Source organism: Triticum aestivum, chromosome 5B (assembly GCF_018294505.1).
Source record: "Triticum aestivum cultivar Chinese Spring chromosome 5B, IWGSC CS RefSeq v2.1, whole genome shotgun sequence".
Classification (NCBI taxonomy): Eukaryota; Viridiplantae; Streptophyta; class Magnoliopsida; order Poales; family Poaceae; genus Triticum; species Triticum aestivum.
In genome coordinates, this window is record NC_057807.1 from 9,048,177 (window position 1) to 9,062,319 (window position 14,143).

Below are 14,143 nucleotides of genomic sequence, written 5' to 3' on the forward strand. Positions count from 1 at the left end.
TCGAGGAAGACCAGCCATCCACGGACCTCTTCACTTGTTCCAGACATGCCATCCTGTTCCACACACTGACGCCACCACCAAGGGTAGGAAATGCCAGTTACCTCCTGAACAAGGACACCCTACTCCTCAACGGAGTCGGAGGGAACGCCACATCGACGAGAGGACGGAGCAGGATGACACAAAGATCCAGTGAAGATGTCGCTGCCATCATCTAGCCGTCGTCAACAAGAGAAACATAATCCCACTGATCTGAAGGAACGACGAGCAAACAAGGCAAACAGCTCTGAGACACCACTGTATAGAACGTCACCGGTGTGGGAATGGAGCCGATGTAGACTTATTCTCCTGTGTGTCACTCCCAACACGACAACGACGCTGTAGAACAACTTCCCATAATAGTATTTACAGGCCCGGAGAGAAACGGGACCCCCCCCCTCTCGTCGCCGAAGCGAAGGACGGAGGAGGGAGAGATCCGCGGGCTCGCTAGTGCAGACCATCGGGAAAACTTCCTCTCACTAACTGCCTGTTCGTTGGAGAGAGGGGAGCGGGGAAAACAGACATGGCACGACTGATTTTGTTGCAGGTGTTTCATTCAGTGGCGGCTTCAAGGTCTGCTATGTAGTCATATGATTACACAAGATTTTTTTTTCAAGCCCCCCTATCATATAAAAGTAGTAATCAAGCAAAAGAAAATTGAAAATTAATTTAAACACATTGATTTGACATAACAACTTTGAACTTCGGGCTTGAGACGACTCTAGGGGGTGGGGGGCTTATCGGTGACCATTGTTGAGGAAATTATTAACTGGTAGCTGCTCGGTTAGCTGATGAGTAGGGGATTAATAGACTAATCGGTAAGTTAATCGGCCATTTAATCAATTACTCGGCCGATTAATCAGTTAATCAGCTACTCGGTGACCCTACGAGTAGGGATTAACTGGCAAGTTAACTGGTTAATCGGATGAATTCTTGAACAGGGTCGGTGACGAACCCGGTGGCCTCTTTTGATAGAGCAAGCTTGCCACCCATTGCTCCCACTCACGTCGAGCACCATAATGATGTTGAATGGTGCCATGTGATTATATCTGGCCATGGGTCGGGCCGGGCCGGGCTTGGGCCGGGCCTAAAAAAGCCCATGGCAGAAAACTGAGGCCCAGGCCCTCCCAGGCCCTATCATCGGGCCTACTTTTCAAGCCCAAGCCCGACCCATCTGGTAAAAAGCCCTCAAAAGCCCATATGGCTTAGAGCCGTGGGCCGGGCCTCTTCCTTAAAATGCCAATATGCCAAGCCCAAGCCCGTCCAGGCCCTGCTGGTGGGCTCAAAACTTAGGCCCAAGCCCGGCCCACAAGCAAGCCCATCGGGCCTAGGCCCTGGATTTTAGGGCCGGGCCTGGGTGGGCCGACAGGGCCGGGCCTGAGATGGCCAGGACTACATGTGATTGATGGCATTGGCGGACAACCTTGTGCATCAACGTGACGAAGTGTCTTCGGTGTCTCTCCCATCTACATTCAAGCACGAGCCCCTTCGGTGTCTCTCCCTCCAAAGCTGAGCCTCCTGCCCGCACAATGGTGCTTGTGGCATAGACCGTGCAGTGCAGGTGGAACAGTAGTTCTCCATTGAATCAGGTTGGATGGTGGTGTGGAGTCAAGTTGGATGGTGGTGTGGATTGCCGGCAATCGTCCGTGGCGCCAACAACATGCACCCAATCAAAATGATAGGGGCCTAGCATTGAGCCGAGCTGTCAATTGTGTGGGCATTGACATAATGCTATTACTGCAGTTTTCCAGCTCAGGCTAATGTTATCAGAATCTCTATAATAAAAATAACAATGGAAGCTCAGACTAATGTTATCAGAATCTCTATAATAAAAATAACAATGGAAGCTCAACTCAGGCTAATGTTATCAGAAGCTCAGGCCAATTCCTGTTTTATCTTAGCTTCTTTCAGTTTTAGCCTTTCTATCGTCGAGGGGTGTTTTCCCCCGGCAGGCATGTTGCTTTTTAGTTTTCTAAGCTTTTAAGCTTTGTAATACTTTAATTGATACATGACCTTGTTCTGCTGGGTTTCATTGTTAATGCAATGGAGCCGGGGCTAGGCCCTTTTTCTCTAAAAAAAATGATCTCTGACGAGCTAGCGAGTAATTCCTAGAATCTCTATAATATGTGTGTGTGTGTGTGTGTGTGTGACAACACCATTTTAATGTATTTTTCTCGAATACGCACTAATGTGCATATCACCCACGAGTTTTTTCTTAACATAGTACAAACCCAAGCGCTCATAGATACACACATACACTCACCTCTTTGAACGCACACACGCACACTCTACACCATGAGTACATTCGAAAGACTGAGTCGGCATATCACCTTAAGATTTGCGAAGACACCGTACGCGCCTTGTTGTCGACGGGAACGTCTACTCCCATTGAATAAGTATCGACGGGAATCTTGAAATAAATCCAGGAATAATGCAATGAGTGGTCGAAGAGGGTGCACAGCTTTTTTATGTTGGTAGAAAATTACCATTATTGATTCTTACTATACTACAGTAGTGTACATGTCAGATACCCTCCCAATTTGTGGGTTGAGATCCTCTGCAGTACCGTATGGTGCTGTAGTGTCGATGACATGTGGAGCCAGGTCCCACATGGCAGTGACTGTACAGCACCGTACAGTACTGCAGAGGATCCTAACCCCCAATTCGTTGTACATGCATCCGCGGTGTGGTGTTAGTTACTAGCCCCAAATTAAAGCCACCCATCAAATAATTAACTAATCCCGATTATTACGGTTCTGGCCCAATCGATCACCATCGTCGCGGCGACCGACTACTGCACGCTCCTCGCAATGGCGGCGGACACGACGGTGACCCGATCGCCGGAGCAATCCAAGAAATCGGGCGGCAGCGACGACGCGGAAGAGGAGAAGGAGGAGACTCAGGAGAGGGAGGCCAAGAAGATGAAGACCAATCCAGCGTCAGTGGAAGCCGCCGCCAGGGACGACGATGGGGACGAGGAGTTGGAGATCTCGTCTCCGCTCTGCGAGCCCTACATCCCCGACGAGCTGGACGACCCCTACCGCTACCGGGGGATATCCGCCGCCTACGAGATCGCGAGAGCCGAATTCTCTGAAAAAGAAGGTCATCGACTCATCGTCCACTCCCCAGGCCACCCCACGCCCACACCGCCTGCCTCTCTCTCACCCTTACGATCTTGCCGCAGGTCGCCTGAATAAACTGCCGACGCGCAAGTATTTCCATTCGCCGGTCCTCCACGTCCCTGACCCCGGAAGGAAGGCCGCGCTCTCCACCGCGAGATCCCTCCTCCGTCTCTCCTCCTATCTAGGTATGACGCCACAACACCACTCCATCCTGCTTTATGCATCCATGCGGGCGTCACTCCATGGCAAAACCTAGCTAGCTAGCTAGCTGATAGCCTGATACATATATGCGTGAATTCATAGATGGCGAGCCGCTGGGGCATTCTGCCGGTCTTTGGATCGACTGGGACGAGGAGAGCAGAACCGGCATCCTTCTGACAACCGCGCATCTGATCCGCGCCAAAAAGCCTTACACGAAAGGCCGCCGGTGGCGCACAGGCCCGTACCACTATCACCCTGGTGCTCAAGTAAGTACTGATCAATGAGGGAGGGAAACGTGAAAAGAAAAAAAACACTTCGCTTTCTCAATGTTCTATGAATTTTGCCTTACTTTCCCCGACCTATTTTTACTCGACCTTCCCCGATGTTTTGTTTCAGGTTACGGTTCACTTGCTTGACGACACCACTGCGGAGGGCCATCTGCTGTACCACCAGGAGCATTATGACCTTGCTTTCTTCAAGGTTGCAGTGGATGAACGTGTTCAACCAGTCTCTTTTGCTGACACGGTCGGTGATGGTCAAGAGGCTTTGCGGCTTGGAAGGGAACAAAATTTGAATCTAAAGATAGTCCGTGGCACGGTGGAGTATCAGAATAATCCAATACTAGATGAGGGACACCACTACATGCACTTTTCTCGACATGGAAAATATGAGGTAATTAAAGTATATTTTATTTGTGATTTTATGAGATTACACTTTTCTTTTCACTATATATATACCTCGAGGCAAAAGCTCCAGAGACCTACCAACTTTATTAATCCAAAAAGCATTCGTACAGAAGGCAGATACACGAAGGAGAGAAAATGAGTGGAGGTCAAAGGCAAAGGGTTTTTACGTCCTACCTAGGGTAATCATGAGATTCTACTTTATATGCGTCATTTCCCAATTTTGAGTTATATTTAATTTAACTTAACTTGACCTTCTGTTTGCCAATTCATTAAACCTGTTATATGTAGTGTGAAGATGGTGGAGACCCCATCATTGATTTTGGTGGAAAGGTTGTGGGGATGACCAACCGTTGTGAAAGCTGGTATTTTGTTCCCTCTTCTGTTTTGAATGGGTGCGTTGATTTGTGGAGAAATTTTGGGTACGCATTCTTCCTCGTTTTTATGGAAATTTATTCTTCATCAGTTTTTCAACATGCTGTTGGTAATTGAATAATATGTATGATTTCATCAACAGAGATAAAACATACGTTTAAATTGTTCAAACTTTGAACGGGGGCTAGGTGGAACATTGTAAGATTGTAAGATGAATCATGACGATACCTTTATAGGGCAAAGAGTGTTGGTTGCTGAGGTAATTTGTGAGTGCTTTAGTACTACCTATATTGATGTTGCAAGATTGTAAGATGATTCACGACGATCCCTTTATAGGGGAAAGGGTGTTGGTTACTGAGATAATTTGCGAGTGTTTTAGTGCTACTTATATCAGTGCATAATCGAAATTTTGATGAATGATATGTTTTATGTTAACTTAAAGGCCCCTTTTAATCGTAGCAATACTTTGTCGACGGCTTCATGTAAACTCATGTTAGGTCTTTATAGGTGCATCCCTCGGCCCCTCCTTGGTTTGCAGTTTGAGGCCATAAAGTTTCTAGATCCTACACATGCTGAATATATATGGCGCAAGTTAAACATTGATGATGGTCTTGTTGTCGAGGAGGTATGTACAATTTATGTTCTGTAATTCCATTTCCATGCACTAGTAAGCTTGCACGTGAAAATTCACGTGTATTGAAAAGATATTTCGTAGTAGCAGTCAAAATTTTTGCAAACGAACTGATGAAAAACTGGATAAAAAACACAAGACTCCTTTGGTTAAATCAATGCATCTAGAAGCATAAATATGCCAGCAGAAGAAAAGCACATTATTATATCCTTAATCTCATATGATATAACATGAGTACAAAACAACTATAATCTTAAATGACTTGTACATCAGGAGAAGGCAAAGAGATATGCCATGTCCAATTGTCCACAAGGATGAACAAGCTCACTGGAGGAAAAGAAGAGAGATACAACATGCTAATATTTACTATTGCGCCATTGGTTCACAATTTCCTCATGAAACATATGGTTGACCTATCAGGACCTATCATCTAGACTGGTATTGCTTGCCGGTAACCCTCAGGGCAATATTTGGTGAGGCATGGCATGTTGAATATGTCCCTCCAAACGAAAACAAAGGGCCTGGATCTCCAATACTCTGCATAGATGTGAGCTATTTTGTGCCTCATTTGCATGAAAGTTCAGTGGCCAACACCATAGTACCAAGACACATAGGAATTACTTCAGTTAATTTGTAGCAGAAACCCATCAACTTAAAAATCGCCAACCTGCATATATGAAAAACAAAGGTAGGAAATATTCTTATGATTTGAAAACTGATATCCTATAAACGAAACAATAGAAGTTGTACCAAACCATTGGTTCGGTTCAAAAATCAGCAAACACAACAGTGGCACTGATTCGCCATGAACCGTGGTACTGAGAGAGGCACCATTACTCTTCCTTTTACGTTTTCCTTTCTAGAATGAAATAATCCCAGTCTGGACATTTTTTTTGCACCTACTTCGATTAAAAATGCCCATATTTAATGCTCAAGCCAATAAGAATGTGTATGGATAATACTAAAAACATGCTACATTGGAAACTAATTAAAATCATGCACTGCTGATTGCATGCATGTTTGCCTACGGAACATCCTCTTTGAAAGCAACTCAGTGACAAGTGTTCGTTGCAAAATTAACGGCTTGCTCGCTCGCAGTAAACTTGCACATGCCTTGTCTGAACAAACAAAAAATAAATCAAATATATCTTCAGATAAGTAAATATATAAATTTCATCTAAAAATAAAATATAAGAGCTATGTCATCCACATCAGAGTTCCATTCTCATTCCTGCAACCTCATTTGAAATCTCAGCAAGTTCAAGGACATTATCCATATTTATCAGTGACAAAATAATTAAAGTCCGCAGATGCTATAAAGGAACAAATCCGATCTATGTAAATATCATGAATAGAGAATTATAAAGTGCGCGCACACAAATATAGTACTCCCTCCGATCCATAATAAGTTTCACGGTTTTGAACTAATGTTGAGCTAACCTTAGTTCAAAACCATGACACTTATTTTGGAATGGAGGGAGTATTTACAAAAATAGTTCCAAGGTGAAACAAGCTTTAATAGAAAAAAATAGCTCCCTCCATATTTATCCTTCATGTCCAAACAAGATCACTTGATCAATACATGAGCAAATGACCACTTACTTTCAGATTTTGCCATTCTGATCCATCACCTCACAACAAGCATATATTTCCAACATACGTGACCAAAACTACACTTATGAAATGTCAAATGAGGCAAAGTAGCATAAGAATATTTTTCCAGGGTGTTGTATGTGAATGAGTACAAAGTCCTAATGTATAAGATATATGACTTGCTTTACAATTAGCTAATGGATGAAACTCCAAAAACCAAGCATGCTTTATTTTGAATAAAAGATCCAATGTCCAGTCTAGGTCCTAGATTGTTCAAAATGGCAGTATTGTTGATGATGAAACCTGCAACCTGTGGTTCAGTAAAGGGTCTAATTTACTTAACTCTAAGATCTGTTGTGATTGATCTCGATATATCTTACGGCTGAGATGATCATAATTACAGTAAATAACATCAAATAAAAGTTTGGTATGTATCACCACCAAACTGTCACCAATAAGGATAGTTAGAATATGTTTTATCTCCGGCAATATTAGAACAATGACTGTAAACAGAGGAGGTGGAGGGGAGATTAGCATTACCATAAGAATGCCTGTGTCGAGCTGTTGTCATGGTGGTCTAGGAAATGGCATCCATGCGGACTCGGTCCTCGACATGACGCTGACGTCATTCAACACATAGTGTCCATGACAGTTGGGATGTTGACGGCGGCAGCCACATCCAGGCCGCGACGGGATGAGAGGAGATGTGTGCGGCATCAATGAACATGCATATTGCTACTCCAGAATATTTATCAATCCAAATTATCCTATCTAGATCTAGCTCCAAATATGTAGTCGCTTGGATCTTAGGCCAGCAGTCTTACACCAACCTGAATATCACGGAAGAGGTGTGCACCTCTACATCACCATTCTGAATCCATGTACCTTCTAGTTTTCATGGCCAGGATCCTGACAAGAAAGACCAAACACATTGGGGCATTGTACGATTAAATTAAAAATTGTCACTGCCTGGTTAAGTACATCTATCCCATTATGAAGCAAGCCTACAACTGACAGCAGCAGAAATTAGAAGGCAGTGGCATTGTACAATTAAACCAAAAATTGTCACTGCAAACAGGCAGTGATAAAGCACCTGCAGCGTGGAGGTCCGGCGCCTGTGCGGCGCGTGGGCGCGGCGGCCCGGGCTACGCGTGGACGAGGCGGGGCGGGGGCGGCCCGTTTGGCGCGTCCATGGGGAGAGCCCGCGGCCCGTGCGGCTTGGCTGGGCGCGGCGTCCCGTGGACGGGGCGGCCCGGGCGGCGCATGGACGGGGTGGGGAGGGGGCGGCCTGAGCGCCTGGAGCGTGGGCACGGCGGTCCGGCGGCGCGGAGGCACAGGGCGAGGGCGTTTTCTGGCCGGGAGGATACGGGGAAGAGGTGGGGCGGTGGCAAAACTGCCCCGAGGGCGTGGTCGCGGGAGGTCTTACGTTGTTTTTTTACGGGAGGTGTTTCTGAGGATGTTAACCCAATGGCATGGTGGGTAATTAATTAACGTAATGGCATGGTGGGTAATTAGAGTATAAAACACGTTTAGTGTGTTGGAGGGATGTAGACCATCATATTGCAGATTTTGATGGATAGGATGATTTGGTTCTCCGCCTCTCGTGCTTTTATAGTGGTAGTAGATAATATCAAGTAGTATTACTTATTGCCAACTAACCTAGGTGTCGACTGCATCACATGCTGAGGAAGTTGGAATCCGAGTAGGTGATATTATTCAGCGGATTAATGGAGAACTCACTTCTACCACAACTGAGGTAGGTGTATCATGATTTTGCTAGATTATAAATAAAATAAAAATGTAATAATTATTATTGTTATCATTATTATTATTTTTTCTTATAATTTCTTGTTTTGTTGGTGCTATTATCAGTTGGAAAACAAGTTGCTGGGCATATGTAGGGGCAATTTTGATAGAGGAACTGACATTAATGACAAAGTGGATGTTTCTGTAAGTTCAAATTTGTGTTTAAAATTGTGCTTCCCTCAACCTGTTTCATCCATTCTTTCATAAATAATAAAGATTTGTAAAATGTTAGCACTTATTAATTGCCACACAAATTATATAGGTACGGGTATTTCACACGGCCAACCGTGTCTGGAGAACACAACATTTAAGTGTAAATGTATCTGACTGCCGAGAAGTTGTTGACCGAGGTATACATATCCGTCTTTTTAAACCTGGCCCCATCTAAATTTTATGTGGATTGTTAGTTCTGAATATCAAGTTTTTTTGCATCTATTTTCTTTTAGATTCAGTTACATATATTGTGCAGTCATATGTTACATCCACTAGATGTTTTGAATATCACAGTATACATGCAGTATAAAAGTCACCCTTTTGGACTTGTTGAATGTACAAGATTCATTATTTTCTTCCATGCAGAAAAAAAAAGATTCATTATTTTCAGGTCAACGGGTTATTTTTTTATGCCAAACCATTCTTGTTTGTTTTGTTAGCACTTGACATTTCATTGGACCAATAGAATGCATGCACTTGTCGTTGGTGTGTTCATGCCTTACAATTCTTAGCACTAGCTTAGAGACGCCTTTCATTATGAAGAATATATATTGAACTCTACTTGCATCCGTACTTTATTCAGTATACATGGATACAAAACTTTCTCTTAACAATGCTAATTTTCATTTTGTAGCTTATTATCCTATAACAAATAGAGAAGAGTTTTCTGATCCGGTGTCACCTGAACAAGTTGACTCTGACTCTGACTCAGAGTCGAACTTGAGCCGCTTCATGTGATGGTGCATGTCGTCCAAGTAATTTTTGTACGATGGAAGGAATAAAATCAATAAGAAAAAAACAGATTGTTTACCTAAGTAGGAAAAATACATCCTACCACCCAGGGATAGCTACCCCACATGTATATATATTACTAAGGTATATTACTTTATCATTCTAAATATGTTCATAAACTATATCTAAGGTATTTCAAAGCTACCTATACGAAAAAATTGCATGTGAGTCCGTAATTTTTTGTATATTTTAAAAATACCTTCATATTTGTATGTACTCCCTCCGTCCGAAAATACTTGTCGTAGAAATGAATGAAAATGGATGCATCTAGAATAAAAATACGTCTAGATACATCCGTCTCACCGACGAGTATTTCCGGACGGAGGGAGTATAACACAATATACTAAAAAAGTACATCCTATCTAAAAAACTATGGCACTATATAATAACAAACAATGATAAAAGTAAGAAAATTATATAAGTAGCTATCTAAATCATACAAGTAAGATTTTTTTCTCAAAAAAAAGATAAGAACAATAGGCTCAGCACGGTGGTGCCGGCGACGAGATCGGCGCGGGTGATCGACGAAGGTGAGGATGGGGACGGGGACGGGGACGAGACGACACCCTACACATGTGCAGACTCTAAGATGTTAATTTGAACTCAGATTGTGCATCTAAATCAAATGAGCTCCCACATACACTCCTGCACTAAAACCCACAAACCACTCTACTTCTAGAGCATTTGAAATGAGCTAAACTAGCAGTGGGATATGAAAGGATGAAGTTGCTAACTTTTTAGAACACTTGTGTAGTTGGTGCACTGCCAAACCTAGATAAATCTTGGAGAAAATGTAGCTTGGAGGTTGATCTTGGAGAGGAGAAAGCTTAAGTGTGGCTCGGGCATTTTATCAAACATCTCATGTGCATAGAAGGTGAGAACAGAGTAGCACAAAAAGGGGGGAGGGGGGGGGGGGTGGATATATATAGGCAAAACTTTAGTCCCGGTTTGTGTCTACGGGATTAAAGGTAACCGGGACTAAAGGGGTTGCGCCAGCAGCGACACACTTTAGTCCCGGTTCGTGTTTGGAACCGGGACTAAAGGGGTCAGACGAACCGGGACTGGTGCCTGCCGAGGCCCGGCCGGTGTCCTGGCCGCTCGAACCGGGACTGATGCTCCAATTAGTCCTAGTTCGTAACACGACCGGGACTAATGCTCTGATCTGCCAGTACCAAAGCCCTGTTTTCTATTAGTGTAGGATCCATCCGTCACCGGGTCATAGCTTCTTCAAAATTCGGAGCAAGCACACAACTTCATTCATTCAGAGCAAGCGCAAATTTCATTGGTAACAGGGGTGGAAAAAAATTAGTCGTGCGCCAGACCGGAAAGAAAGGTCTCTGCCGCTCATATCTAGAGTGCTACTACAGCTTGCGGCTAAATACATCAACATTCTGCCCTTTTTCAGTGCTCCTTGCCACCTAAAGTATGAAGAACAAGTGGCAAAATTCAGTCCAGTATTTATGTGAAAAATGTCAAGTGTGTATTCGAAGTCCAAAAATGTAAAAATAAGAAATAAAAACAAGCAAAAAAAAGAAAGGGGCATGATTAGCATCCACCGGCGGATTGCTCCCAAACGCCAACCGCCTCCATCGTCTACCATGTGTCCATGTGGCCCCGCCTGCTGCCCACCTTTCCTTCCCCAGAAACATCATGATCCTAATGCTCTCGTCTCACCCGGTAACAGTTGCAGGGCCTCGGCTCCCACGGGCATCGGTAGTAAATAGACTATAAATTTCTGCAACAAGTCCTGTGTTGCAGAATAATTCTGTAACAAGACCTCTGTTGCAAAAAAAATCTACAAATTTCCTGACTTCTGTAACAAGACTTTTGTCAAAAAAAAATTGTGACAAGACCTCTGTTGCAAGCTAAAAAATATAATAAGACCTTTGTTGCCAAAAAAAACAACAACTCGACATATGTTGTAAAATTTCTACAACATCACCCATGTTGCAAAAGTCCTTTGGCAACACCATCTATGTTACAAAAAGATGAAGACGAAAAAAAATCTGCAATACAACCCCCGTTCGCTCGTACTACACGTGTCTCACGTGGCTTTTGCCCCTGACTCCTCATGGCTCCCCTCAACTTTTTCTATAACTACATCAATGTTGCAGAAGTTTCTCCCGTAACGTAAACTATGTTGCAAAAAAGTGAAGAGATTTTTTTTTCAACAAACCTCTGTTGTAAAACATCTGCAACAAGACCTCGCTTGCAAAAAAGTTCTGCAACACATACCGTGTTTTAGAAAGGTAAATAGCAGTTCCGATGTTTTGCAACAAGCATCTTGTTGCGGGGCTTGTTCTGTAACACCGCTCTTGCTCCAAAAGAGATACTCGTGAATGAGTAGATCGGATGGACATCCCGGAGTCGATCCAACAGCCACCGAGGCGGCGGATATTTTCTAGTTATCCGTCGGCCGACGCGTAGCGTGGCCCAAAAGGAAAACTAGAAATAGAAAAACCTAAAGAAAAAGGGCGACGCTAGGCGTCCGCCAACAGATCTTTAAAAAATATCCGCCGCCTCCGCATCTGTTTGATTGGGGCCATCCAGCAGCATAGCCTCTTCCTCACCATTCCAACAAAGCGAGTGTTGCAGAACCTTTTGCAACAAACCTCTTGTCACAAAAACATTTGCAACAGAGGTTCTGTTGCAGAGCTTTTTTTTCGTCTGAACTCTTTTGAAACATGAGTGTCGTTGTGGAAGGACTTTTGCGACACAGATGATATTGCAGAAGTTTTTTCTCTTAACTTTTTGCCAACATGAGTGTTATTGCGGAAAAACTTCTACGGCATAGATGATGTTGCAGAATTTTTTTGGTCTCAACTTTTTTGCAACATGAATGTTGCTGCAGAAGGAAATCTGGAACACAGATAATGTTACAGAAAAATTATAAGTGTTAGAGGCACGCGTTCAGTGGTGGTCCTGGTTGGTTGTTCGTTGGCTGATCAATCTGATGGCTGTGCATGCGGCGGAAGTGTACGCATGATCGGCCGGCTGACTCTAATATTTTCCCAAAGAAAAAATAGAGAAAAACTTAGAGAAGAAACAAAAACCTCATTAAACTTGTTGAAACGTCCAAACCAAATGAAAGGTTCCACAAAAGGGTCCTTGGAAAGCTTCTCAAATTCGGTAGCTACACCTTGTTGGGTCGGTCCATTTCATGGATCGCTTGACGTAGCGTTGGTATGAGAGTCCCGTAGCATATGCGGCTCTCTAACCAAAGGCCGCGACACTGTACAGCTGCAAAAAGGAGCCACATGTCCGTCCATGACGACATGGCCGAAGAAGTAACCAACCCATCATGCGCTGGCCTAGGGTACGCATTCTTCCTCGGTTTCATGGAAATCTATTCTTCATCCGTTTTTCAACTTGCTGTTGGTAACTGAATAATATGTATGACTTCATCAACAGAGATAAAACATACGTTTAAATTGTTCAAACCGTTGTCATTTTGATGCTCTATGTTTATAATATTTGATAATATTTTTGTATCTCTTTTACAAATTCATGTGTAAGCGAGACTAGATTAGTGGGGTGGGACTTTGAACGGGGGCTAGGTGGAACATTGTAAGATTGTAAGGTGAATCATGACGATACCTTTATAGGGCATAGAGTGTTGGCCGTTGACGTAATTTGTGAGTGTTTTAGTACTACCTACTCCCTCCGTTCCTTTATATAAGGTCTATTAGTTTTTTGATAGAATTCCGGAATATAAGGTGCATTTCTTCTAATTCCTCATAATTTCCTTGTTAGCCATCCAGAAAAATGATAAGTATCTCTCTTCTGATTGTCTGTATCTCTCGAGAAGATTGGTGTAGGTCGAGATGCAGCCTTGTTGCTCTTCAGGACAAGATCCTTTGCATTGTGTTTGTAATGTGTGCGGAGGCTTCTCTTCGAAATAGCTCGGGTGTGGTGTTGGTACTACACTTGTAGTTCACAACGAGTTGTAGTCTCCTGTAATTGTCTTCTACTCACTCCGTCCCACAGTGTAGTGTCAAAAACGTTTTACATTATAGGACGGAGGGAGTAACTTTTATAAATATGGTATGCCTTTGGCGTACTCTCGAAAAAAAATCTCTACATTGAAAACAGGTTAGTATTATTATTGTTATTGTTAGTATTATTATTTTCTTTTCTTCTTGTAATTTCTTGTTTTTTTGGTGCTATTATCAGTTGGAAAACAGGTTGTTGAGCATATGTAGGGGAAATTTTAATAGAGGAACTGACATTAATGCCAAAGTGGATGTTTCTGTAAGTTCAAACTTGTATTTAAAATCGTGCTTCCTCGACTTGTGCCATCCATTTTTTTTCATAAAAAATAATGATTTGAAAAATATTAGCACTAATAAATTGTCGCACTGACTATATAGGTACCGGGTATTTCACACGGCCAACCGTCTCTTGAGAACACAATATTTAAGTGTAAATGTATCTGACCGCCGAGAAGTTGTTGAATGAGGTATACATCTCCACCTTTTTAAACCTGGTCCATCTAAATTTGATGTGGATTGTTAATTCTGAATCTCATGTTTTTTGCACCCATTTTCTTTAGATATTGTGCAGTCATATATTACATCCACTAGATGTTTTGAATATCACAAATATACTTGCAGTATACAAGTCACCCTTTTGGAGTTGTTGAATGTACAACATTCATCATTTTCAGGTCAAGGAGTTCTTTTTTTATGCCA

General features: G+C 42.9%; 1 protein-coding gene across 1 annotated transcript; it reads left to right on the top strand.

The window, feature by feature from the left end:
• Positions 1-2,758: 2,758 nt before the first annotated feature.
• On the top strand, positions 2,759-9,601 carry LOC123115418 (uncharacterized). The gene is made up of 11 exons (XM_044536576.1): positions 2,759-3,138; positions 3,221-3,343; positions 3,462-3,625; positions 3,756-4,031; positions 4,156-4,224; positions 4,334-4,464; positions 4,925-5,042; positions 8,305-8,397; positions 8,514-8,591; positions 8,710-8,797; positions 9,295-9,601. The coding sequence occupies exons 1-11, from the start codon at positions 2,847-2,849 to the stop codon at positions 9,396-9,398; spliced, it is 1,536 nt and encodes a 511-aa protein (XP_044392511.1). The 5' UTR covers positions 2,759-2,846; the 3' UTR covers positions 9,399-9,601.
• Positions 9,602-14,143: the final 4,542 nt, after the last annotated feature.